This window comes from Enhydra lutris, unplaced genomic scaffold (assembly GCF_002288905.1).
Source record: "Enhydra lutris kenyoni isolate GAN:26980312 unplaced genomic scaffold, ASM228890v2 scaffoldscaffold1, whole genome shotgun sequence".
Taxonomy (NCBI): Eukaryota; Metazoa; Chordata; class Mammalia; order Carnivora; family Mustelidae; genus Enhydra; species Enhydra lutris.
In genome coordinates this window covers 2,373,945-2,401,249 of record NW_019154085.1, presented here as the reverse complement: position 1 = coordinate 2,401,249, position 27,305 = coordinate 2,373,945, and the positions used below count along the sequence as shown (strand labels likewise).

The 27,305-nt window shown below is 38.5% G+C and overlaps 1 protein-coding gene across 1 annotated transcript; it reads right to left on the bottom strand.

Moving 5' to 3' along the window:
• Positions 1-27,305, bottom strand: LOC111153682 (WD repeat domain 75). Its single transcript, XM_022512871.1, has 21 exons — positions 27,182-27,305; positions 24,609-24,738; positions 21,867-21,932; positions 20,899-20,989; positions 17,150-17,274; positions 15,608-15,678; positions 14,505-14,624; positions 14,091-14,179; positions 12,116-12,274; positions 10,989-11,048; positions 10,782-10,897; positions 9,541-9,716; positions 8,242-8,399; positions 7,591-7,771; positions 6,459-6,553; positions 5,556-5,651; positions 4,767-4,936; positions 4,148-4,207; positions 1,560-1,706; positions 1,027-1,118; positions 1-367 (listed from the first exon to the last, which is right to left on the bottom strand). The coding sequence occupies exons 1-21, from the start codon at positions 27,265-27,267 to the stop codon at positions 160-162; spliced, it is 2,496 nt and encodes an 831-aa protein (XP_022368579.1). The 5' UTR covers positions 27,268-27,305; the 3' UTR covers positions 1-159.

Genomic DNA, 27,305 nt, shown 5'->3' with positions numbered 1-27,305 from the left:
CATGATGTAAACACAGCTTTGTATTACCAATTACTTAAGAAGTAAAGCCTGTTCACATTTAATACTTTAACGAGAGAAATAACATCAAAGTAGATGTTTTTGGAGTATCAATATATAATAAAAGAAATACAAAGTGCAAGAACCTTCCATCTCCCAGGCTCAAAGGACAGTTATCCAGCTGTAATCCACTTTCCTAAATTTTCTTAGTTCTTTTTCTTCAGATTTTGACAACTGATGTATAATGTCTTCTCCCAAATCTGTGTCATTTGTATCCTGGGTCTTTTCAGTAAAATCACGTTCTTCATCTGAATCATCACCACTTTCTTTTTCTTCTTCCATATCTACATCTTCAAGGATTTCTTCACCACTTTCATAATAACAAAATAAAATATAAACAATTACTATTAAAAAATTTTCTAGATAACTTTCTAATTTAAGATACCTATATAGAATTGTAACCATACAGAAAAAGTAAATTAAAAATCTTATTGAGTGCACATCAAAAATGGGTTATTATAGAAGAATAGGTGAATTTACAAAGTATAATTTTTAGTTGTATTAACAAATCCTTAAACTATACACACAGGAAATCTAATAATTTTCAACGTATTTTATTCACTTGGCTTAATAGTCCTATATCCTTTACCTGCATATTAAGGCTAAAATATAGAGAAATACAGTTGACCTTTTAACAACATGGATTTAGACTGTACTGATTCACTTATACATGGATTTTTTTGGGATACAATACCATAAATATATATTCTCTTCTGTATGACTAATTTCTCTAGTTTTAAGAATACAGTATATAATACACAAAACATACAAAATGTGTGTGAATTGAGTGTTTATGTTATTAAGACTTTCAAGCACCATCAGGCATTAGCAGTTAAGTTTTATGGAAGTCAAAAGTTATGTGTGGATTTGACTATGCAGGGGGTCAGTGCCTCTACCCCACACATTGTTGAAGAGTCACAGTGAAAGTATTCTAGGAAAAGGTAACAAACATTTTAAAAACTGCTTTACCTCTTTGTCTCCTTAGACAGCAGCAATGAATTTACAAACTTGGAGCACAGGAAAGAAGCAGATGGTAGTACATGGGCTGGAGTATGAAGAAGCTAGAGTAAAAAACAAAAACAAAAACAACAACAGAAAAACAGGGCTTCATTTAAAAAGACTTAGAGCCACCAGTGGAATCCAATAGGGTTTGTTTCCAGTAATCTGGAATCATAAATTTATGTTTTTTGTATACTGTGCAGTTCTAATACCCAAACCAAGTAATTATTCAAAAGTTATCTGTTACAGGAATGCTTGGGTGGCTCAGTCTTAAGCATCTGACTTGATTTTGGCTCAGGTCCTGATCTTAGGCAAGTGAGATGGAGCCCTGTGTCTGGCTGCTAAAGATTTTCTCTATCCTCCTCTGCCCCTCCCCACATACACACACACTGTCTCTCAAATAAATCTTAAAAAAGGAAAAAAAAATTATGTTACAAATTGTATAAACTCTAACTTAAGGTGCTTTATTGTATTTAATCTGTTTCATGTTATGAATTACTTACCTCACTAATTGCAGGTATGTTTTCTGTTAAGGGCAGTTGTACTAATTCACTCTCCAAAGCCTCATTTATTTTTTTATCCTGGTGTTGCCTGTGTTTTCCCAATATGAAATAAAATGGTGTTGTTGGAAGACTTTCTTCTGCTAGTAGCTGTAAGGATTTAAGACAAAGGGAAATTTCTTCAATAAAAAGGAGGAACTGACATTGATTCAATAAAAAGTATTGGCAGTCATAAAATGTCAGGGGTGAAAGGAACTTTAAAAATTATCTAATATGATTCTCTTTACAAGTAAAGCAACCGAGGCCTAGCAGCCCACTTATTGGGGAAAAGCTAACAGTGCACATTTAGATGACAGAACAAAATACACACTACCGCTTCTCCCCCAATGACAAATGACAGCAAATGGGTTTTCAAAAGGACATAAACCCACAGTGAGAAAGAAAATGGGTAAGTAAGATGTTGGAAGGTTTTGAAAAGCAAGTTTAAGGTAGTAGGTAACTTAGTAGACCTGAGAAAGAAGTCTACGCTGGCTGGGGGGAAAGTCAAGAAACACCCAAATTTATATGGCTGAATCCTGCAAATGCTCAGGAATTGGTACAATTGCAACAGTACCTCAGAAAAAGGCTAACAATAACTGGGTGTCCTGGTTTAAAGTCCATTTAGAGAGCATGCAGATTCCTAGATTTCCTTCTGAGCCCCAAGAGAGGGCTGGAAGTACATTTCTTGGAGGGGTGGAACAGAAGTATGTCTTTAAACTGAACTGCCTGGTGGGGTTGGTGGCAGTGTCTTCACAGCTGAAGACAGCTGTACCTCAGAGGGTGCTTTTAGGTTGCTATCCTCCAGTAAAGAATTTAGAAGAATTTTATCGGGGAAATCTAACCAGTCTAAGACAAAAGACCTAAAAATAATGACTTTGGAGACTTTCTCAAAAATAGCCAGGTGGCAGAGGCCCGCAGACAAACTCCATCTCAATGGACACCTTCCAAATGGCTTTTTTGGTCACTTTTAAATAAAAGACAGCCAAGAATTATCAGACTTTGATGAAAACCTATGAAAGAGACCAAAATAGATGGAAAACAAAGGATGGAAATGGGACCATGCAAACCAGAAAAAAGCAGATTAGATGATAAAGATGAAATAATCTCCCAGAAAACAGAAGATGGTCCAGCACTAAATAACAAGAGTTCCAGAAAAAGAACAGAGAAAATGAAGGCAAAGCAGTAATTTCCCTCAGTCATTTCTAGGATTAAAAGTGTACTTTGCCTGGCCTACATAAAATGGCAAGCTGCACTCCACACTGCTTTTCCTCTATTCCTCCACCCATAATTCTTACTACTTCTAAAGTACTACATATTTCACTTATTTAACTAACGCTTGCTGTATCTTCCTGCTAGACTGTAAACGTTGTAAGTTTAGAGAATTGACTGTTTTGTATTCCAAGCGTCTAGAACTGACCCTAGTCTATTGATGTTCAACAAGAAAACTGTTGAACAAATTCAACTGAGTTTTCAGAGGAAAATAAAGCTAGTTTACAGATAAAAGGACAGGAATAAGAATGGTATTAGACTTCCAGGAACACCCAAAGCTATAAAATAGGTCAATACCTTCAAAGTTCTAAGAGAAAATGATTTTCAACCTATACCTTTGCAAGCGAACAACCAGTCAAGTGGGCGAGAACAGAAGCATTTCCAAACACACGAGGTCTTAAATTTGCATCCCACACACTAACAGAAATGTGCTTCACCGAAGCAAGGGGAAAGCTAGAGGTGAAAGGAATCCCCAGATGATGGCAAATGGAGATCCCATGACTCCTGTGCAGCAGGTATTCACAGAGTAGCCGGTCCAGACTGAAGCAGGACAGAGGCTCTTGGAAATATTCCTTCAAGACTTGAAAGAGTACCTCAAGTATCTGAAATACTGAGAGAAGACCTCCTACAACTTGAGTTTGGGGGTGAATTAGATGAGAAGTAAATGGAGAACTATGCAAAGAAGATGGCAATCCTTAACTCTGGAGAAAACAGAGCTGCAAATAAAGGGAAAACAATCTGTCTGGTTACGACATGACTCAGCTACGAATTATGTTTACAGCGTTCTAACGAATACTGACCTGATTTATCTACACTGAGAAAACGGGGGAACAGGAAAGGGGTTTGTGTTATGTGCATGGGGGAAGTGGTGGTGTGAAAGAGAGTAACAACTTGAATAGATCAGTAAACAGACAATAACTGAAAAATCCAGAATTAGCAACAGAAACATGTTTCTTAGAGATAGGAAGGCAAATAAAAACTAGCTAAAAGAGTTGAAAGTGATTATCTTTGTGGGTAACGGCACAGTGGTGTTGGGAACTTTTCCTGAAAGTCTTGTATAATTACTTGACTCTTTAAATCACAAGCATTTATTTTTGATATTACAAATTAAAGCTACACTTTAGAAGAGTAAATATAACCTCAAAGAGGCAAGTAGCTTTTAAGTTTATGCTTAATACCATGTTTGGGCAGGTGGAACATTTTCCTCATAGCTGAACTCAAACAGATAAGGTTATCTCTGGAGGGAGGCAACGCAGTCTGCACCACCAGTGGCTGAAACATACCTGTTTGCTGGTTGGTGTGAGCTTCTCTTCTGGAGACTTCGTACTGAATGTCAGTAAACTCTGAAAAGAGAAATTAATGATACAAAATCTAAATAAAAATGAGGACAATTTTTCATCTTTATATATATATGCCCAAAGGAAAGTAATAGAAGATTTAAAACATACTTAATAACTGCTGTGACAATTAGAAGATTGTTCTGAGAAAAGTTATTTAAGAATTGGCAATGAAACAGATTCAACTCTTGGATCAAACTAAAGCCAGTTTTTATTATGGCAAAGCAAATACTAAAACTAAAAAAACAAAAACAAAAACAAACAAAAAATCTATCCACCACACGAATAAGTACCATTTAAAGTATTTTAGTTATTTTTATTTTTATTTTTGGTGTCATGGAGATAATGCAAACAATACCCAAAGAGACTCAAAGGTGTGGGGTAAAGTTGTGCTAATACACTTAATACTAGTAATACTGTTCTACTGAGCATATTAGATTTACTTCTTTTGGGAAGTAATCCTCCAATACCACTGGTCCAGCTGTTATGGACTAGTACTTTCAAATACTGAGCAACTGAAAATTACATATACAAAGTGGTTGCCTTTTTGAGGTGGGATGGTCACCTGTGACTTTGTTAGGAAGTAAAACTGGGATCTGTTCAGCCACTGGTAAGCTTCTGAGGTGAATGATTCAGGCACATCTCGTGGAACAAACACTCCCCACTGGACTTCCTCTCGGGAGATATTCTTTTGAATATACAATGGTCTTGGCTCACTAGGTTTAAATACAAACACTAGAGGGGAAAAAACAAACAGACCATAATATTTTGCCTGCGAAGGTTAGTTCCAGCCTCAGGATGACAGACCACACTAATCTGGGACTTACCCCATTGAGTAAAATGTTCAAGTCATGATTATTTTAGGCTTTGATTCAACAAATATCTACTGGATGACTGATATGTGCCAAGCAGGTTAGGAATGAGGGCTATGAAGATGAAAAGGAGGAAGAAGAATCCATGCTCCAGAGACCAGGTTGGCCTCCAAAATGTGATTGCAGTATTTTGTCTTACATACTGGAACAGGGATCTGTAGACAGTGTACAGAGGAAGAATGATTAAAGCTTCTTAAAATGCTTCAGGGGGGAAAAGTCTCTCTTGGGATGTTCTGAATGTCGAGTGGGACTGGCACGGTAAAAAATGAGGGATGTACTGGAAATCTCCTAGAAGTCAGTTATGAATGCGTACGGAACGAGATGTCGGAGTAGGAACTCGAGAGAGGACTGTACTTCAGGTAGGATGGCCTAAAATAAATACTTGATTTAAAGGCAGCTTGACTCACATTCTATTAAAGTTGTCAAAAAGAAAATTTAGCTAATAGATCTCCTCTTATTATCAAACTATGGTCTGTACTTACAGTCTGAACCCGCTGAAGACTGAGAGACTGCAGCGATGTTCTCTGAACGAGGATCGGGTTCCATAACTCTAATGGTTAACTTTGCGCTCCATTCCACTGGGGAGAAAAGAGCAATGCACTTCTAGAGAAAGAGTCACCAGAAGCTTTTTTACTAAGCCTGTTATTTAAAATGGGTACTCAATTTTTACTGGGACAATCAATTCTATTATTCTCAGGAAGAGGGATATTACACTTCCAAATAACACATGGAGACAAACTGAAAATGTCTGTGGAAGCTGCGCTAAAGTGAGGGGCAGGAAGCAGAAAACTCAAGTACTATGAAATGGTTATTATTTCAGTGCAACTACTTTCTGGTACTCTTCCGCAGCTGCTGAACATGGGCAAAATGTTAACCAGAACCATTGTAGAGAATACATACAGAGTATCACACATGGTCATTACTAAGCAACCACCATGCCTTCCAAACATACTCAAATGCATAAAATCCTAGTAAGTAAAATGAGTAAAAACGAAGTCCACATTTGTTACGAGGCTTCTGAAAGGAGACATTCAAAGTTAAAGCTGCCATGGATTGTGCATGTTAGTGCAGGTTACAGATTCGCAGAACATTCCTTGGGTTGTTTATGAGATTATGGAACACAGAGGGCAACAGAAAGTTATACACAGTAGAGAAAGGCAAGGCTAATGGAAGTCAATTTATGGCCAAGAAGGCAGATTACAAATAATGTGCATTTCTTACAGGCTCAGCACTCCAAAGTTTGCTGGTATAATGTGACATGTGAAAAACTGTTATGTACTCTACGGATAGAGACATGAAGATATGATCCAGAAGTCCTAAAATGCCAAAGCTTACTGGCCACTTATCAGATGCTTCGCCACTTTATAGTAAAATAAGTATCTTACGTGCACAACTGAGCAGATTCCAACAGCAAAGAATGCCATTTTCAGTAGCACCAAGAAGATACTTTGAACAAGTCAATCTCCCAAAGCAAAGGTGCCTATATTAAAAAACCACAAGAAGTTAACCATTAGTTCCAGCACACTGAGTTCCAGCATGCAGACTTCTAGGATAGTTTTACGCAAAGCAGATTTTTAGAAAAACACATTTTTGCTCACAATTATCCTGCAGAAAAATGGGACTAAGGAGAGCAAAAGGTTTATTAAGCTATTTTCTTTACAAAAATAGGTTTGATGACCAATTCTTTTCTTTAATATGCTATACAGTATAGTTTATTGAAACATACTATAAACATGTATGTGAAATATACAGTCATTTAACAAAACCCTTTTTTATGTTCATTTAACTTAGAAGAAAATCTGCAATATAAATTCTGAAGAATTTTTACAAAGCAATTTCAGAATCAGGTATGTTGGGAATTAAAAACTATTGTTAGCCTTTTTTTTTTTTTTTTTAAGATTTTATTTATTTATTTGATGGACAGAGATTACAAAGGCAGAGAGGCAGGCAGAGAGAGTGAGAGGGGGAAGCAGGCTCCCTGCTCAACAGAGAGCCAGATGCAGGGCTCGATCCCAGGACCTGAGCTGAGGGCAGAGGCCTAACCCACTGAGCCACCAGGCGCCCCTCTTGTTAGCCTTCTGCCATTCTTTCCTCAAATGGCAGTTGCCTGAAGTGCTAGATGTTGCTGTTTTTTCTTTTGCCTTTTTGAACACAACAAGGTTTGAGCATGACATTGTTTTTTTTATAGGAAAACAGAAGAAAAGCATTGTCTGGATCCACTGACCCTTATTAGTGTCTATTTTTAGTAGCACAACCATGAAAAGTATTGATTTTGAAGAAAAAAGAAATCTGTAGGTCAAGAGTTAAATGTGAACTCTCATTTGAGAAATGGGTAAAGCCACAGCAAATGGTTCACATACCCCCAATTTTTATCTTCCTACCATTTTGGTTTGGTCCTGACCCCCACTGACCCACAGACTACTGTTAGCAGAAGCATAAATTACTACTAAAGTTTATGTGGAAAGACTCATTTAAATAAAAAACAAAACAGTATGACATACTTTCCAAATTATTTACCTTATATTCCCAGCTCGCTGACAAAATGTACATTTAAGCTCCCACGTCTCTGAATCCCATATTGTAACTATTTCCTCGAAACTAACTGCTAGCAGAGAGCCATCTTCAGAGAAACAACAGTTAGTCGCTTGGTATTTGTGATAACTACCCACAAAGTCACAGGTCCAGCCAACAGCTTTTTCTGTGGAAACAGAGCATATAGTTCAGAAATGGTATAAATGCTAGATAATACTTTACGGTAGTTATAAGCAGTATGGATTACAGAAGAAGCGACAAAAAACCCTGCTCCTTGAAACTTGGGTTAGAAATGCTCCAAAGCACTGACTGGCTTAAAATATATGCCCCGTCCTGGAAATCTTGACCTCCCTCTAGTGGAACAGTGAAGGAACAGTGAAAGAACCACCACCCCGCCTTAAACACAGTACCTTCACTGAAATAATCAGCACATGACTGATCAAAACAGTCATGAAAATGTACAGATTTGGGGGAAAAGGCATGTAAAATGTAATCTCTTAAATCTTTTAAAATTAGGCAATAACCCACAGAAGTTAAATAAGGCAGAAAATGTCCTCCCAGAACAGAGACCATTATTAAAGAGGTTAATTCTTAAAATTATACACTCTTTAGACATATCATATTTAATTAACTTACTGTATATATCAGAATCATCTGTTAATATCCACACTTTGAAGTGACCATCTTTACTAGCAGTAACCAAGGTGGGGTTTTCAAATTTTTCTGCATTACAGAAACAGAGAGCTGTGATGTGGTCTTCATGCGGCATGTTAATCTTTGTATTAAGAACAAACCTGAGAAAGAGGCAATCATCAATTTATTCTTACCTCAGAACAATATGATATATTGTCATGTAGGAATTTTCTACTGTACATTTTACAATAGCATCTTTAAGAATGGGCAAGATACTTTATCATCTAGAATGACAAACAACTGCGTGCTCTATCCCTAACGGCCACAGAATACAAAGAGGTCTAACCCATGACCTCTTTGTGTTAATTTATGCAATAGAGAGATTATTATGTATACTGTCAACCTATATAAAAGAGGAGTCATCACAGAATGATATAGGAAAGCCTATCATACTAAACTCTGTAAGAAAACTATACAGAACTCAGATGGCTATCTACTTTCAAAAATAAGCCCAAAGGCCCCTACCTGTGGCAGGAAAATACAGCAAACTACCTCTTCAAACCATCCTGGTTAGCATTTAATATTTAGCCATCCAACTACCTCTCAAAGCTGGTTTCCAGCTTGACAAGGTGCTTCCACGAACGCATGATAACCTAGCATGCTGTTCTTAAAAGAACATCAGGGCAAGACTCTGCTGTGATTTTTTTTTTTTAGAAGTCCATACTACAAGAAAAGTGACTAGATCATCTATTAATCCCTCTGGGTCTGTTTCCTCAACCTTAAAATGTGGAAAAGAAGTTTATCTTACAGTGTTTCTGTGAAGACTGGTTCTAGACAAGCCGCAGGGACTTGATAAATGGCTACTATAATCAAGGTCTGAGAAACTAGTAAACTCCCTGTCTAATCAAACATACACGTTACCTACGACATACCTCTGCTGCCTACCAGTGCATTTTCCCGAAGGTAATATAATTGGGAATAGAGCAAAGGAACTAAGAAATTTGGATTCTAACTCCGGCTTTGCTTGCTATTATGTCTGATGTCCTTGGGGATGGGGGTGGGGTCACTTTCTCATGTTTCCTCATTTATACATGGAGATGATATTACAACTTGGGGGTACACCAATGCTTACTCAGAGCAGAAAGCTGAAAGGCTATTTATTAGTACAGTAACACCTCCCTCATTCCTCTAATTCTAAAATTTATCAATATAAAACATTTTAAAGACTGACAAATGAAACCATAAAATACAAAGTCCCATATTTTCTACTCTGAAATTAATTAGTCATATAGGTAGTATTACCCTTGTGTTTTCTTATTATACATCCACAATTTCATTTGCAATTCAAGCTCTGTCTCCTTTTCTTGACGTTGTTCCACTGTTGCAAGCCAGTTACCACAGCAGTCAAATGCAGCCTTTGTTAGCTCGATTTGGATCAGACCATCATCATTGATATATTCTTGCTGTATTATATCTAACTGATGGGTTAAAAAAATCCAAAAAGTTAATTAATGTAAATACATAAATGTTAAAGTTTTCAAAGGAATGGTAACTACAAAGATAATTTCTAGAATCTGCAGTAACAGGTTCTCAGATAAAGGAAAAAACTGAACTATTAGTTATGGATATCAAAACTGCCATTAAAAAAGCACATTATAAGCACCAGTTCAGTGGCATTATTCTTTAATGGCCTTTTAGTGATGACTGACCTGTGTACATGATACAATAGAACCTTTAATTGACAGTAATGCTTTTCTCCCTCGCTTCTATGAACAAAGAGCTTGATATTAAATCTCACGGTTAAATTCCACATCACTAAAAACGACAGCAAAAATAAAATCTACAATTTTGACATGGTAAAAATAGCAATGTTTTAAGTAGACTATTTTATTTGTTTCTTTTATCCCATTCCCTTGTCTATTTACTAAACATATATTGAGTAAGTATTATTTCCAGGCTCTGTACTGGAAATGCATAAAGAACTAAGTTTCCTTTCTTCGGCGGTTTAAAAGCAAGGGAAAGAAAGAGATCAAGTGGAGAGCTGCTATGAGAGAAATTAATAAAGGGTACTATGGGGCATAAAGAAATAGCAAGTCTGGATTAATAAGCAGCATCCCTCTTTATACTGAAAATTTTATCATTGGTATGTACATATGACACCACTTTACCACAAAGCAGAAACATATTTGTATTTACAATCCTTATTTTCTTATTTCCCTACTCTTGTAATTCAAAGGCACAGATATTTGAGAGCTAAAACATAATTAAATGGAGAGCCAGCACAGGAGTGCCAACTGACTTCCATGGAGACTTGATTTGCAACTGTGGCCTCATTAGAATTCTGCTGTAAGCAACTAAGTAACCACAGACAGTACTGATAATGTTCAAGCAAACAAAGGCACAGGATCTTGTTTTAGAAGCTACTAAGTGGGGCACTTGGGTGGCTTAGTCCGTTAGAAGCTACTAAGTAAGTTACTTAACTCTAGTAGTGTTGTTGAAAACCTCCATTACTTTTAAGGCTAGTTAATGGAGGGCAATCTTACATTGTATAACTGCTTATCATGCTGCAGAGAGTAAAACTGCAAATGGCCAGGTTTTCCATTCAAAACCAAAGCTTTAGTTCTGGGATCAATCATCAAACCAGTAAAGATATTGCTGTCTGCAAAAGAAGTGACAAACAATAGTTAAAATCATACAAATATTCACTTTTAAATTGTGCATGATTACAAATCCACTGGGTTTTGTAATACCTTTCACTAGGCCTTGAATTACTGCGGATGCCTCAAGGTTTCGGTGAATTATTATTATCTCTGTGGGTTAAAAAAAAAACAAAAAAAACAGAAAAACCTATAAATCAGTCAGAGCTTCAAGGTAAAAGAAAAAAAAATCAGTTGAATGTATACCATTCTAAAATACAACAGAATACAAAACAACTTAGTAAGTTCAGTTTACTCAGTATTATTAGAAAATCAGGAATTAAAAAAAGACATCAGGAGTATATTTTGGGATTTAGCTAAAAAACTGGGGTTGGGAAGGAGGGGCTTTTTTGTTTTTGTTATTGGAAATTTTAAGTTTTATCAGTTGTACCTATGAATATATTTTAAGTGTTAATTCAGAAACTTACATACCCAAAAAGAGATTGTTTACTTTGAAATGAGTAATTGCACTAATGGATTGCTCATGGTTATTTTTCTTAAAAGGTATTTATTTATTTGACAGAGAGAGACACAGCAAGAGAGGGAACAAAAGCAGGGGGAGTGGGAGAGGGAGGAGCAGGCTTCCCGCTGAGCAGGGAGCCTGACAAGGGGCTCGATCCCAGCACCCTGAGATCATGACCTGAGCTGAAGGCAGAAGCTTAATGACTGAGCCACCCAGGCACCCCCAGTTATGTTTTTTTTTTTTTTTTTTGAAGGGAAAGGATGCAATGGGCTCTGAGATCTACATTTAGGCTGAAAAGCAAAAGAATGAGCAAAAAGATCTGGAGGTATACAAGACTGCCTTTAATCTTGTCAGCACCCACAGGACGCCCATGCTGAGAGTATGGTACATCCCGTGTTCTTTTGCAAATATTACTGCATTTGTGAAGGCACAAAAGCCCACTTCAAAAACCCTCCATTATCCCCACATCCCACATGTAAAGGTTTTGAAATGGAGACGGTACAAGAACCAAATACACTTAGCCCTACATTTTTATAAAAACAATCCTGAAAATGTGAATTTTGGTGGCATCTAGAGTCAAAAAAAGGAAATGGAGAAAAGAGGAAGAATGGAAGAAAAAAATGCTTATTAAATCTTAACACTCCTCTCAGTTTTAGGTCTCTTATTTTCCATTCCTCAGCTGTACAATTCTATCTCCTCACAACAAAGTTAGACTTACTGTTATCAGAATGAGAAGTACAGAACAAATCCCCTGCTGGCGAGACTGAGATATGTTCAATAGTAGCTCCCAAACGGGGGAGGAACTCCTTCTTCTTCTCTGTTGCATCACGCCACTCGACAAGGACAGATTCACGACCACCACTCAGCAGACTGGTGCCTTCCCATCCATCCACGGAAGTGAAAAGGACAGTATTTGGGGAAAAAGTAGAAAAATATAATTAACACTTAAATTTTTCCTACCATATTAGAGATATAAACGATTTTTTAAAATATGCAAACAAATATCTTCCTATCTTTTAATAAACTTGACAAAAAAAATTTTTTTAACAAATAACGTATTGTTTGTTACATACAAATAATACAGGCCTGTATACAGGAACACAGGTCTGTAATTCATTGTCTTACACAATTCATAGCACTTACCACAATACATGCCCTCCCCAGTGTCCATCACCCAGCCACCTCAACCCCCCACTCCCCTACTCTCGAGCAACCCTCAGTTTGTTTTCTGAGATTAAGAGTCAACAGACTTAATAATCACTGATTCTGGGATTTTCCTTTCCAACAATATCTAACCAGTTTGTTCTGATCAACTCTTCTGCCAATAACAGAAAAACTAAATGAAACAAACATCCTGTAGGACCAGATGGCTTCAACGACAAATTTTTCCAAACACTTAAGAAATGAACCTATTTTATACTCTTCCAAGCAACAAAAAAAAACACAAACAAACCAAAAAACAAAGAACACTTCCCAACCTGTTTAAAAGAACAGCATAATCCTTTACCAACCCAATAAATTATAAGAAAGTTCTAAGCCAATTTCATGATCAATGAAAATTCCCACAGTATTAGCAAGCTGAATCCAAGGATATATTAAGAGGATAACATATTGCAGAGCTGAGTTTCTTGTAAAAATGTGAGATTATCCTAACACTTGAAAAATAAGTGTAATTAATTCCATTTACATAATAAAGAGAATGATCATGAGTATCTTAATAAATATAGAAAGAGCGAAAGAATTCTACACCCATGATAAAAATTCTCAGTAACTCAGCGTTAACTGGAGGTCCTAATACACTGGTATGAGACAAGGGATTAAGGACTGGAAAGAACTAATTAATTCAGTGTTCACACAGTGTGACTGGGTGCAAAGCATAGCCAAAACAGTTTATACTGTTCGTATTTGCTTGAACTTATAACTAGTTCTCAAAGCAACTATAATTTGTAGCTCAATTACAAAGACAACTAATTTTCCTCCTCCATTCTCTTACACTGATACAGGATTAATGCTGACATTTTACTGACAACCTTGTACTAGATATACCACAAACAGTATATATATGTGTACATATTTTTTAAAATGTTATTATTTATTTGAGAGCACATACAAACAAGAGTGGATGGAAGGACAGAGGGAGACAGAATCTCAAGCACACTCTCATGCAGCTTAAACGAAACACAAGTTCTGAATTTAAAATTATAAATGCAAATGAGGTAATCTAACAGTTAAAAACACATTTTTGAATTAGATGTAGGTCCAAATCCTACTTAACAACCGTGCGGCCTTAGGCAAGTCAGTTCTCAACTACAAATCTCATGTCATCGGCAAAACGACATCTATTTCATAGCTTCAAGAACTAAATGAGGTAGTAGACATAAAGCATAGCATAATCATTTGTACCAGATAAACTACAGCTACTCTTATGGACAACAAGCACTTAGCCATGTGCTAATTATAATTACATTTTTAAAAACTAATGTAATTTAAACAGGTTCTTTATGTTAACAAGGATTTTATCACTGACCTATAATATATCGTACTGTGCTGAAGAAAGCTCAAACCACAGGAATTATATACGAGTGTCTACAATTCCTTTGGTCCATGCAATTCGAAATCTTTCAAAGTATAAATGTGGTGAATACTAATCCATGTACTTCAAAAGTTCATTTTAATTATTAAACTTCACTTACCTGTCACTGAAAAAGCCAAATCCATAACCATGTCATGGTGCCAATGTAAACATGTGTACGTGTATTTCTTACCATCATCAAAATTCCTCCTATTGGAGAAGACCAAAATTGTTAATTTGACCAAAAGCATTAAGTTAGGAAAGTAAGGGCAAAAAGTAATGATAAAGTTCTCCTCAATAAAACAATTTTAGGCAACATGGAAATTTTAACTCCTTTCTCAACCCCAAGGTTAGAAATTAAAAAAAAATTAGTCTATGAAATGAAGAACACAGAAAGACAAGAAACAGGATGTCAGCAAAGCCTCATCTCTATTACCAGTACCACCCTTCGTCCTGAACCAACGACAGCTCGGTTCTGCAGGACTAATGCAAATGATATGTAAAGGATCACCATGCTCCCCATAAGTGAACTGACCAAAGACGAATTTTGCCATCCTTGTGACCAGTTGCTATGCAGTCTTCCTTTGGGTGACATGCTACACATGTAAAATTGTTCTTAGCATGTTTCTTATTTTTTGATGATGATAAAGTAAACCTAGAAGAAAAAACTGTCAATTATTAAAGTCACTTGGTAAGTGGTGATAAAAAGTAGAAGCGAGTTCATGCCCTTATCAACCAAACTGGAGAGCGCTGAAAATTCACTGAATATAAATGCATGACTTTAAAAAAAAAAAAATCGTGACTAAGAATCAAGAATTTTTTTTTGCAAACGCTTATTAATATACAATATAAACTCCATGTGATCAACATTCTTCCATGATAACTTGTCTACAGAGGCCACTGACATCAAAGTAAAGCCAAGACAGTACTTCCAGTGGCTTTTGCTTGAGCCAAGCTTGTTCAAATTTCTTGTCAACTGAAGCTAAATTTTAACATTAGGTATGAACAAACCAAATAAATTATATCTAAGACAACTGACTAATGTGTCCAAAGACATCAGGATCCTTACTACACTGCAAAGAAAAACACGTTAATCTTGACAGGGTAAAAGGGAAGAGGGGACAGTGTCACTTGAAGAGTCACTACTCATGCTTGGCACGAGTCTCCTTAAATACGTTATTTCATTCATCCTTACAATTCTATTAGGTAGATATTATCCCCACTTTAAATATATGTTAATTTGAGTTACACCGAGCTTCAAAGAGACTAAATTTGACTCATTTTAAACCCAGGTATTCTGAAGCCTACACTCACTCCTATAGTAAAAAAAAAAAAAAAAAAAAAAAAAAGCAATAAGGACCACCTGGGCTAGTCTTTTCAAACTAGATCCAATTTTGACATATATGCACATGAGAATCTAAGTGGACAAGGGGTTTTGGTTGGACAAAGCTCTCTAGGTTTTTGTGACTAATGATTCCTTTAAACCTATCCATTGTGGGTTAAAAACTGCCTCTATATGTAGCAGTTTAATAATCACTTGCAACATGAAACTAGAAACAGCTCTGAATCATAGGTATGAAGTTGAAATAAAATTACAACAAACTCAAGTAAGTAAGGCAATCAAAAAGAAATTCTTACCTCGATGTTGTTTTCTTTTTGAAAAAATAGACAGACAAGTAAAAGTCCCGTACTGCAGCAACATATTCTCCCTAGGATTTTAAAGAGATGACATTCACAAAGATAGGCAACACTTTTTGAGAAATGGTTCTCATCACAAAAGTTAACACAGTAATAATTTTTTTCCCCACACTAAGCACATTAATAGAAAATGCTCTAGTTAGCTATGGAAAGAATAATCCTTTTAAAATTAAAAGAACTTAGGTCCTATATTTGAATTTTTTCCATTAAGGCATAATTTACATACAAAATAATGCAATGTTTGACATTTATATTCATGTAATAACCACCACAGGATTTAGAACATTTTCTTCACCTCATAAGTGTTTCCTTGTCCCTTTTTCTAGTCATTCCCAATGTCCCTACCCCTGCCAACAGGCACTGATTTCTGTTACTTCTCTGGTCTAAAAATCACACAGAAATCTGGCGCAATGTACAGTTTTGTGTCTGAACTCCAGCTCATCCTCACCTTTCTGAGATTCGCTCATGCTCTAATCTGTATCATTAGTTTCTATTATTATGAAGCAGCATTCCAATACGTGAATACATACCACAAATTATTTATTCTCTTGTTAATGTACATTTAGGTTATTTCCACTTTGGAGCTCCTATGAATACTAATCATTTTGGTACATGTCATTTTATGGTCATGTCCTCATTTCTGTACCCAGGAGGAGAACTTCTGGCTCATGGAAAGGACAGATGTTTACCTTTGCTCCGTATCTTGCTAATGTTCAATACTGTCAGTCTTTACTATTAAAAGTGTTTTCTCTACTATAAGATATCAACCTTTTTTAGAATAAAGCAAAAGAATGCTACCAACTTAGATTACAGAAACATGCCACCACAGTGTGTCATCTAGGGACTTTTGGTGATGCTTGACTTGAAAATAACCAAGTGATTATTAATAAGGAAAGGCTAAATCAAGGTAGAAACATCACAGAGTTATTATTTCTGATGAATATTTAAATATACACTCATGTTGCAATATCAAATGAAGACAAAGGTAAAAAGCCTTCAGATCCTAATTCAATTTGGGAAAAGTTATTTTATATATGTTTAGGAAAAAAGTCCAGAAAGAGATTCTTCAAATATCACCAGTAAGGTTTAATTTCTTCACTTTACTTTTAACTTCTCAATTTTCTATAAAGGGCACACTGATTATGGACAGGAAGGTCATATTTTCTAAAGACACACAGTCTAGAATGAAAGGATCTGCGCGGCTTTTCCGTGGAGCAGGCTAAGAAAGGGTTCCAGTGCTGAAGTATTGGTATTTTTTTGAGCATTTAGAAGGTTTACAAGAACAATAGGTATATACAAAATTAAGAATCCTAAAAAATCCACACCACAAATACAAGCTGAAGTAATGGAGCAAACTTCTTAGCTCCTAACAAAACTACTGTGACCCAAGGCAGTACTCACGGACCAGAACATGCGACGCTCAAAGGAAACACAGCTGCCAACAGGGATTACACACGACGTAGCAACCAAATCAAAGTTTACCTCATTTCCAAAGGCAACGCACTTGGGTGACTGGTTTATATAATCCAAAACCAAGTAGAGCTCCTTAGCTTCTGTTTCCCGGCTCGATGATTTCGGCAGTTTCACTGAAAACAGCTGAAATACATCTAGCCAAAGGAAGCTGTATTAGTCTAAAGCTTCTCTAAAAAAATGAACATGTACACTTATTTATATGAAACTGTTAATTAGTATTCTAGAATTCATTTGATGGCAACAATTCTAGGCTACCTTGAACAAAACGAGTCTTCAAGTTGGACTACTCATTTGAATATTCAAGTTTGAAACGGAAGTCTGATTTACAACTCCTAAGCATACGTGCTCTATATATGTTAAAACAGAAAATAGTTTATCTTGCTAGTATAATCTGTATTCCAAAGTATTAAGCTGACCTTTACAATGGATGGAATATGGTGTACTGAGGAACTTAGCAGCCAAAGGCAACAGCCCATCCGAGAGCTTTCACAAATGCTATGTGCTTGCCACATACTCACAAGACAGATCTCCTCTTCTCTAATACGGACATGCGGTTCTCTTTATGTCCCATTTAAAAAATCTCCCAAGAGAAAATAGCTGTATTTTATTATGCTATTTCCTTATTCTCTCAGATATTATAATGACTACAAACTTCTGTAACACATCAATTTACCATTTTCCCGTTTCCAGTCCACTTATTATTTGCTCTGAACTCCTGGTTCTTCTAGCCTTCTGAGTCATCTCAAACTTCACAAGCCCAAATGCTGAATTCTTGATTTTCCTTTTTAAATTTAGTCTTCCCCAATTCTGCCCACTGCAGGGAATGGTACCACCATTCACCCAGTTGCTTAGACGAAATCCTCGTGTTACCTTGGACTTCTCGTTCATATCTCACATCAAACCATCAGCAAACCCTGTGGGCTCTACCTTCCAAGAACACTCAGAACTTAGTTTCTCATCGCCTAAGCAATGACCTTTTTTTTTTTTTTTTTAAAGGTTTTTATTTATTTATTTGACAGAGACACAGTAAGAGAGAAACACAAGCAGGAGGAGTGCGAGAGGGAGAAGCAGGCTTCCCGCCGAGCAGGGAGCCCAATGCGGGGCTCGATCCCAGGACCCCCAGAACATGAGCTGAGCCAAAGGCAGACGCTTAACGACTGAGCCACCCAGGTGCCCCAAGCAATGACCTCTTAACTGTACTCTGTAACTCTATCCTTGTCGACATTTAGTTTATTCTCATCAAGCCAGATAATCTAGTACAACTAAGTCAGATCATTTCGCTCTTCTGCTCAAAACTTGTCGATGGCTTTTTTAACAACTCAGAGTAAAAACTGAAGTCCATTCAATGGCCTTTATGGCTATATATTATCTATTATCCCCTGGATCAAATTCGACCTCCCTGCTATTCCTCAAACATGCTAGCTATCCTATAGCACATGCTTCTCCAATACTGCTGCGTTCTTCTCAGAACGTTCCCTGACCACTTATTTAAATACATACTTCTCCAATGCTGCCTATTCCCCTCCTGCTGTGTTTTTCTCTAAAGCATCTTTCAGCTTATTATATCTGACGACTGATATAGTGCTTATTGTTGGGATCGTCTGTTTTGTTCTCTGCAGCCAGAATAGTATCCAGCACATAGTACGTTTTCAGTTAGATATTAAATGAATAAATTACATACAGTTAAAAAAAAATGATACCATAAAAGATGAGAAGTAAATAAAAAATGTTTTTAAAACGGCAAAACACACTTCAACATGATTTATATAATTTTTAATCAGTGACTGGTTTTGGATTGTGGAACAAAGGAAACAAATGAAGGATATATATTTAGATCTATTCTATGAAATGCTATTTTAAGCTTAATTCACATTTTCATGTTTACATTTATTCTCATATGCTGAGTGTTCATGTGTTAAGTACTGGAGAGTAACACTAATCCCACCATGAATAGAATTCAGACTACATTACAGCATTTGGTTAACTCCAAGAGGTGAAGGCCAAGGTCTTTACTTTAGAGATCAATAGTTTTCTATCCTGGCTTGCATGTTAGACTCAACTAGGGTATATTTAAGTAAACAGGCCCCACACAGGGGATCTGAACATCTTGTGTTAGTTGGGTGATTCTTATGTGCAGCCAGTGGTAAGAATCACCAATCTCGCTAACATGGATAAAAAGTTTTGCTACAACTATTAGCAACTACCACTGCCATTGAGAAATCGTGGTGTTAGTACACAGACTGGTTACCAAATGTGAAGGATGAGCTTAATCATCTGGGGAAATAAAAAAATTCAGATTCCTAGACTAAATTTCAAAACTAATGAATCAATTGTCAGTCAGGGAGATTAGGAATCTAAATTATTAGTATGTGGATAGACATTAAGAATCTATACACTTATACATAAAAAGAACTTAAATACTGAAAAGTGTTACCTAAAACAGTCAACTAGGAAGGAGACTTAATTAAGAAATGTTGCCATTTTCAGAACATTTTTTGGAAAGTCATTTAGAGGTGGTTTATGGGCTACATAAGAAAACTGAACTTACTACTGCTTTTATCATTTCATATCACATTTTTGATCAATAAAATACTCATCAATAAACTTCATCAAGTGATTTTTAGCTAAAAAATGTACTTTTTCAGTTTTAACTATTCTCAGGTAATTTAAAAGTCCATGATATAAAACAATCTGCAAATCTGTTCCAGCCAATAACACACAAACACACATACACACAAATGAAAATACCTCCCCTCCCTCCAACTGAATCCAGACAGTAAATAAAAAAACACCATGGAAAGGATTAATTTAGCTAGTGAGCCCTGAGCCAGTCTAGCAGACTGCTCAGTAACCATCTTAAAGCTGCTTTCATCTTTGACTTTTTTTTAAGTTTTTTTTATTTATTTGACAGAGAGACAGAGAGAGATCACAAACAGGCAGAGAGGCAGGCAGAGAGAGGGGGAAGCAAGCTCCCTGCTGAGCAGAGAACCTGATTCAGGGCTCGATCCCAGGACCCTGAGATCATGACCTGAGCCGAAGGCAGAGGCTTTAACCTGCTGAGCCACCCAGGTGCCCCTCATCTTTGACTTCTAAAGACAGCTATATTTTATATAGAACACCAGAGGATGCGGTGGCCTTACTGAATTCCGGTATTAGAAAAATTCTTTGGATATATCCCTCATGTCAGTGTTCTGTGTATCAAATTCTCTGCTAAAGGGCAATTTTTGTTACCACTGAAGATATTCTAGGAATTCATAAAATGCTCTGAAACATGGCAATTTCAATGAAATCTGTTCCAATGATAATGAACATGTAATCATTAACTCAGTACCACTACTAGCTCTTAATATCAAACTGTTTTCTACACCATTTCTGACAGATCAACAAAAGGGGTGTTCAATAATGGATAAAAGGACAGTAAGGCTCAAGAATGACCAATTAAGGTTAGGAGAAAGACAAACTCTAGCCCACCTCTGCAAAACAGCTTTGAAATTTGAGCTCTGCCATCTATTTTTACAACTATATATTAAGTAATCATTCCCACATTGTGTATTTCAGAACTAGTGGTAATCATCCTCAAAATGAATGCCGTAACAGAAGGAATTTAAACGCTCTAACATTTAAATTTAAATGTTAACTTCAAACTAAAACCAAACTCTCAAATTTTTGACAAAATTTGACAAAATTTTGACAAAATTTGACAAAAAAATGGAAAGAGTAACCCAATGCTATATAAAACAAACTTAATTATACTATACCTGGTTTTTCTTTATTTATTATAACAAAGACAGAATCCTCAGCACAGGCTAGAGTAAATAGGGCATGAAGTTTATGCCCCACTGTGAAAGTCTGAAAGATAAAAAAATGTACCATATTGTTTATCGTCTGTCTACCCCAACCCTCAAACATAAGTTCCATGACGGGTAAGGACTTTTCTTTAATCCGTTTTGTTCACTGCTGTATCCCAACGTCAATACCTGGTCTACAGAAGACACTCAATATGTATTTGTGGAATAAAGTTTCAAGTTAATACATAGAGACCCACCGGCTTCTTTTTAATGGTTACACGGTATTCTACTGAACGAATATGAAACTTCAACGGACATCAAGGTTATATTAATTTTTTTTCCTACCATAAACAATGCTGTTTGTAATGGCTACACACACATCATTATTTCAACGAGAGTCCTAAAAGTGAGATTGCTAGAGCAAAAGTTATTTTTTCATTTTCATTTGTACTCTAGTTGATTATGTACAAAAATCAAAGTATCTGTTTCTCTATACTTTACCTATCACTAAATTGTTTTTGCAGTTTGTAGTTTGGCTAAACTGACAGGGGAAAATGCTGTGCCATTTCTTTATTACTGAGAGTAAACACCTTTTCATGTTTACTGGCTATTATTTTTTTCCAATGAATTACATATTCTCACCCTGTGCCAATTTTTTCCTACTAGATTATTAGTTTTCCCTTACTGGTTTTCTGTATATTTTCTGTGTATTAGTGATAGTAACTCTTATAAATATTTTCTTTTGATTTTATTGCTCATCTTTTTGTTAAAAGTTTAACATTTTCAAATAGTCAACTTTCTTTTCTTTTATGATGTATGAGTTTCATAATTTGTTTAGAAAGGCTATCTAAAGATTAAGCCTTATAACATCGTATCTGTCATTAAATTATGTTGCCATCCCTTTTCAAATAAGAAAACTAGAAGATCAAAACACATACCTTTATTAAAATGCCATCTATATAGTCCCACAGTTTAATCGTGCCATCAAAGGAACAAGAATACAACTAAAAGGGTAAAAATAGTACAAAACTTATTACAAAATAGAACTTCATTAATATATCAAACAAATAACTAAGTGATACAGATGACATGTTTTTGTTCATTAAATTAGTAGCCCTAAAGAGGTAGAGTCATATTGTTTAGGAACTTCAAGTTTTAATTAAAATGAGGGGCACAAAAGTCAGCCCTCTATCTTCAAGAGGGAGATGGTAAGTCACTAAGCTATGGAAGCACTTCAGAACCTGCTAATATTTCTCGCAGTGCCCAGTGCTTTTTTATTAGCAGAACTGTTTTCATCTTACATGGGTATTAAAAGAGTGATTCTCAAATGATAAGACTGTCCTGTTTAAAAAAAAAAAGGTTGTCCAACACATCCAAGAGACAAAACTTTTATAAAGTACAACAGAAGTTATTATGCACTTGGATGCTGTGGCAATGGCGGGTGCTCTAAAGTTCTGGCCACTCAATTTCTACATTATTCTCACTGCAGTTGTAACCAAACATTTGTGGCACTGGTTTGTGCACAACACTTTGGTAGCACCAAAAGGCCTTAATAACATGTATTTTTATTTCTATTTTTTGTCCCAATGGACTTGATTTTACTAAGGTCACAGTGGATTACTTGGTTGCTGTTACTGTGAAAAATACTTCGCTTATAACGTTTATAAAGAATTTAAAGTTTTCTGAAAGTGGCAGTTTTAAGATTTCTGCCAAAGTGGTCATGGAATCAGAGAACAGAAAATGATGACTATTATCTATTCAAGTAAAAGAATTACAGTGAAAAGAAACATGCATTGCAAGTACTACACATGACGGAAAAATCATGAACATGGATCAGTAAAATAAAGTACGGCAACCGCAAAATCACTGTCGAAACAATGCTTAGCACACAAATCCCATGACTCTGAAGTCCAGAGTCATGGGATTTGTCTATCACCTCCACCAACCCTGTCAGTAAAATTCTCCTCCTCTAATTTTACTAACTTTCAGTCATCTGAAATAGATCTTTTATGCATTGTATATGTTGTTTTTTGTTTTGGTATAAAATTTAGCAATACAGACTTCACAGATACCAATTTTAACAAACGGTTATTTCTGCTATGAAAAACACTCAAATGCGGGGCGCCTGGGTGGCTCAGTGGGTTAAGCCGCTGCCTTCGGTTCAGGTCATGATCTCAGGGTCCTGGGATCGAGCCCCGCATCGGGCTCTCTGCTCAGCAGGGAGCCTGCTTCCTCCTCTCTCTCTACCTGCCTCTCTGCCTGCTTGTGATCTCTCTCTGTCAAATAAATAAATAAAATCTTTAAAAAAAAAAAAACACTCAAATGCAACAAGTAACAACACTTTTGTCAAATCCTCATAGGACAGTAAATAAACAAATATGTGTTTGCAAGGTGAAGAAAAGCTACTTAACTTTGATTTTCACAGTAGCTCATTTAATTCTGGAAAGAAAAGATCACTGTCTCTTTATGCCCTACTTCCTCTGTGATAATAAAGTGAATGGCAATGCAAATTTATTTTTGTATCAAGCAATAACTTCCAAGTTGGCTAATCCAGAAAAATGGAACTTGATAAAAAATGAGAGCAAGAGTAAAATGTTTCTGAGATCTCTTCAGTAGCTGCTAGAATGTAAGGACAGAATTAGAATGACATTTCATTATTTTTGAATTCTGAGAAGAGCTGCTTTTGTGAGGTGAGTAGGAGGGTCTGCATTAAACTGGACTCCCAAGTTCATCCTGAAATTATCTGGTCCATCCACTGACTAAAGAATCCCTTCTTGTCCAGCACTGGCTTTAAGATTGGGTGAGATCTGCACCAGCACTGGAGTCTCATCTGTAACGGAACAGGTCTCTAACAGCAATCCCTTTTAGCCAGCATTTTCAAAAATGTGTTCCAGAAACCAAAGGTTTCAAAGGCATATAAACCTGAGAAACAAAATGGTATACACCCCTTTCTGATATTCACAATGCTTATAAAAGGACTTGAGAGGCTCTACAACCAAAAAATTCACCTAACTGTGCATAGCCCTGAATTTCAGAAACTCATATAGCCAAGAATGTCTTCTTTCAAGCAACACCTATCAGCATCCCTTGGAACAAATGGTTTACAGAATACAGTATGGGGGGCAATGTAGTTCTAGGCTGTGACCCTATTTTAATAACTAAAAATAATGTGGAAAAATACCCTGGATCAGAAAATCTGATCTGTAAGTATACTTTGGAAACCTTTTGCAGTGGAAGTGGTATAAAACAAAAGTAATTGCCATTAATTCATATGGAAAAATTTTCCAAGACCCCCAAAATAACCTCTCTTACGCTTTTCTGACACCTTAGGACTCATCTTGCTAATGGATGTATGACATACATTGAGATAAAGCACAGATGCTCCCAGACAGTTTAAAGGTAGAAAGGTAGCCCCTGGGAAAGGAGACTGGTGGTGCCACTCTCGCTGGAAGCATGCATGCTGCCTCTGTAACACCTGCTGCAAAATAAATACTGAACGCTGTTTTTGCTTTTCTTTTTTCTTCGTAAAAATGAAGTGGCATAATACAAACTTTCCAAAAGCAAGGGATATCTGTATTTTTCTAATTATAACCTGGAAAGTGTCCCAGCCAAAATCAATTCATAATCTCCTGGGAACAACAAAGCCAATACTAAAATATCAATTATAAATCATGTGACACCTGTAGATGATTGTTGGGGTTGAGCTGGATTCCGGTCACCAGATTTCTGTGCCCTTGCAATATGTGTACACATTCTTCTGTAGCTGTGCTATGAACTTTAACAAAGTCTCCAGAGACACAGAAGATATACCTGCAAATAAGAAAAAATTAAGTTTCAAATATTCTGTAGAAAGCATAATCTTTTTTTATAGCCCATGAGAAAATTTTTAGCTTGCAACAGAGGTTTCTTTTAAAACAATAGCTTCAAGAACTATATATTAAAAGTTGTGTGGCGTGTATTAACTCTGCACCACCACTCTGACAGCATCGCCCCGTGTCCCTCACTCTCCCTGTTCACTGGGGACACCACCTCATAAAGCTAAGTCGGAGCTCTCTCTAGTTGGCAAGGCCTCTTTTACAGCAGAGTACAAAGACTTTGCGACAGTTCTTGTTGCTAAAATGTTGGTTTTGCTTTTTGGATTTGTGGCAGAGGTTACTAAATTACCAAAAGTAGTTAAGTGAGGGGCAATGTTTACTTGACAGTTTTCATTATGGATATAGCCGCAGATCAAAACTCAGAGGTACAAATCTTCTAGTTTCTACAAAGAAAAAAAATGTTTGTTCCGTGCCCATTTCTACTAAACATTATACCTGCCTGACAGGGTGTTCTTCCATGCACAAATCACAGAATTCCTAGGCTACATCTCTACTCTGTGCTCCCAAAATGCCGTGTACATGACTCGGCCCTAGTACTTTTCACGTTGTGCTGAAATTACTTCTTTTCATATATATGTAGATACCTGTATGTGCCCACCTGCCGCCTTATTTGGCCGTAAGTTCTGACAGGGCAAAGGCCTTAATTTATCCGATTCCCAACGTCCAATCTAGTTTGTTGAACAGAACTCACCTGATCCTCAAAGACTTAGTAAACTAAGTGGATAAGCCAATAAAGAAGCATTACAAAATAAGGAAAGAGTGAATCTCCTATTGCGGTCCAGGGTCACCATCCTCCCATCTCATCAGTTCTAAGACACCTGCTGTTTCACACGTTCACGTCTGAAACCAGGATGCGTTTTACGGCAGCCGCAGCCAGGAGACAGTCAGGAAATCTAACACATTAAGGAAGTTCAAGCAACAAAACATCTCAAGTATATGGTTTCCCTTTGGCTGGATCCGCCTCTTTGCTCCCCTGAGTACCTTAATCCCGCGTCAGCATCCGCAGCTCGGACCACCCTCCCCGGCTTCCCACAGTCTCCCGGTGTGGCCCTTGGCTTCGTCTTTCCTAGACATTCCAGGTTAATCTTGCCAACCTGACCGCACTACCTCCTCAGAGGTGAAATTACGACAACTTGTCAGTGTTTTCCCACGGCCCTTAGGATACGGGCTAAACTCAAGACTTCGGCGCTTTGAGCCCGTCTGCCTGCAACGGCTTTTTCTCGCGGAGACCCCGCTCCAGCCAGGCGGCTCCCGCTCTCCTGCGAGCACCTCCTAGAAACGGACGCGGTTCCGGAGACGCCGCCGCTCATCTTCCCGCTGCAGATCAGCACCGCGTTCTGGAAACGCTCAGGGCGGCGCGGACCCGACTGAGAACACGTGCGGAGGCTTCTCCCCGCGCGCGACGCGGAGCGAGGACCCGGGGACGCCGCACCGGCCGCCGCGCCGCGCGGGCACAGGGGAGGCCGCGGGCGCCGTTTCTGCGTCGCAGACGCTTCCCGCCGGACGACAAACCCCGCTCCGCGCGCGCTCCGAGGACGCCTTGCCCTTTCCGTTCGCCTCCAGCGCGGCGAAGCAAACCCCGTCACGCACCGCTCGGCGACTCTCGCCCAACCCCGAGCACCGCGCCGTGCGGGGCACGAGCCTCCCCAGCTGCCGCCCGCACTCCTCCGGGGTGGAAGGCGTCTTCACCGACGGCCCCTCCGGCCGGAAACGCTCGGGATCCCCTCCTCCACCGCGGTCCGCCAGAGGCCGCCGGCAGGGACCGCGGCGACCCGGAGGCTGTACGGCCCGCGCCGCCGGCCGCGCACGGTTCCCAGCGACGCGTCCCCTCAGCGGCCCCGCGACAGACGGCAGAACGCGGCTCCCGCACACAACGGGGGCGAGCGAGGAGCCGCGCTGGGAACGCAGCGAGCGCCCGGCACCGGGGGCGGGTCCCCGCCGCCCGCGAGACCTGAGCTCCGGGCCCACGCGGGGCCGCAGGAAGCTGCCGCAGCGCCGCTTCAGACAAGCGAGGCGCGGACGAGACGCGAATCTGAGTCCCCGCAACTCGAGGTTCGGGCTCTTCCCGACGGGGGACGCTCCTCGGGACGCGCAGGGGCAGCGGCGGGCGGAGCCTGCCCCGGGCCGGGAAGCCGAGGCCCCGGGAGCAGCGCGCCCAGCCTGGCGCCGCCGCACGAGGAGCGACCGTCGGCGCCGCCGACCCCCCTTCCGCGCGCCCCGGGGTTCCCGCGCGCCCCGGGGCTCCCGCGCGCGCGCACTTCCCGGAGCCCACAGCGCGCGTCTGCGAGCCCGGACCGGCCGGACAGTCCCCCGAGCCCCCACCCCGCCCCGGCGACTCACGCCCCCCAGCCCGGTCAGGACGCGCGGCGGCCGCGTACTTAGAATCCGCAGAAAACACCGCCCTCCTGAAGTTCAACTCGCTGCCGCCACAGCGAACCACACGCACACTCTCCTCCGCCACCATCTTCGCGCAGGCGCAGGGCCTCCGGCTCGCGGGCCCGC

What these genes read in the sequence shown, in the direction of transcription:
- LOC111153682 (XM_022512871.1), bottom strand. Translation starts at nt 27,267, where the DNA reads ATGGTGGCGGAGGAGAGTGTGCGTGTGGTTCGCTGTGGCGGCAGCGAG. An exon ending in GCGTTGCCTTTGGAAATGAG is followed by an intron (nt 15,679 to 17,149) that starts GTAAACTTTGAT and finishes TTAAAATCCTAG; the next exon opens with GGAGAATATGTTGCTGCAGT. An exon ending in AAAAAGAAAACAACATCGAG is followed by an intron (nt 14,625 to 15,607) that starts GTAAGAATTTCT and finishes TTTTTCTTCTAG; the next exon opens with GTTTACTTTATCATCATCAA.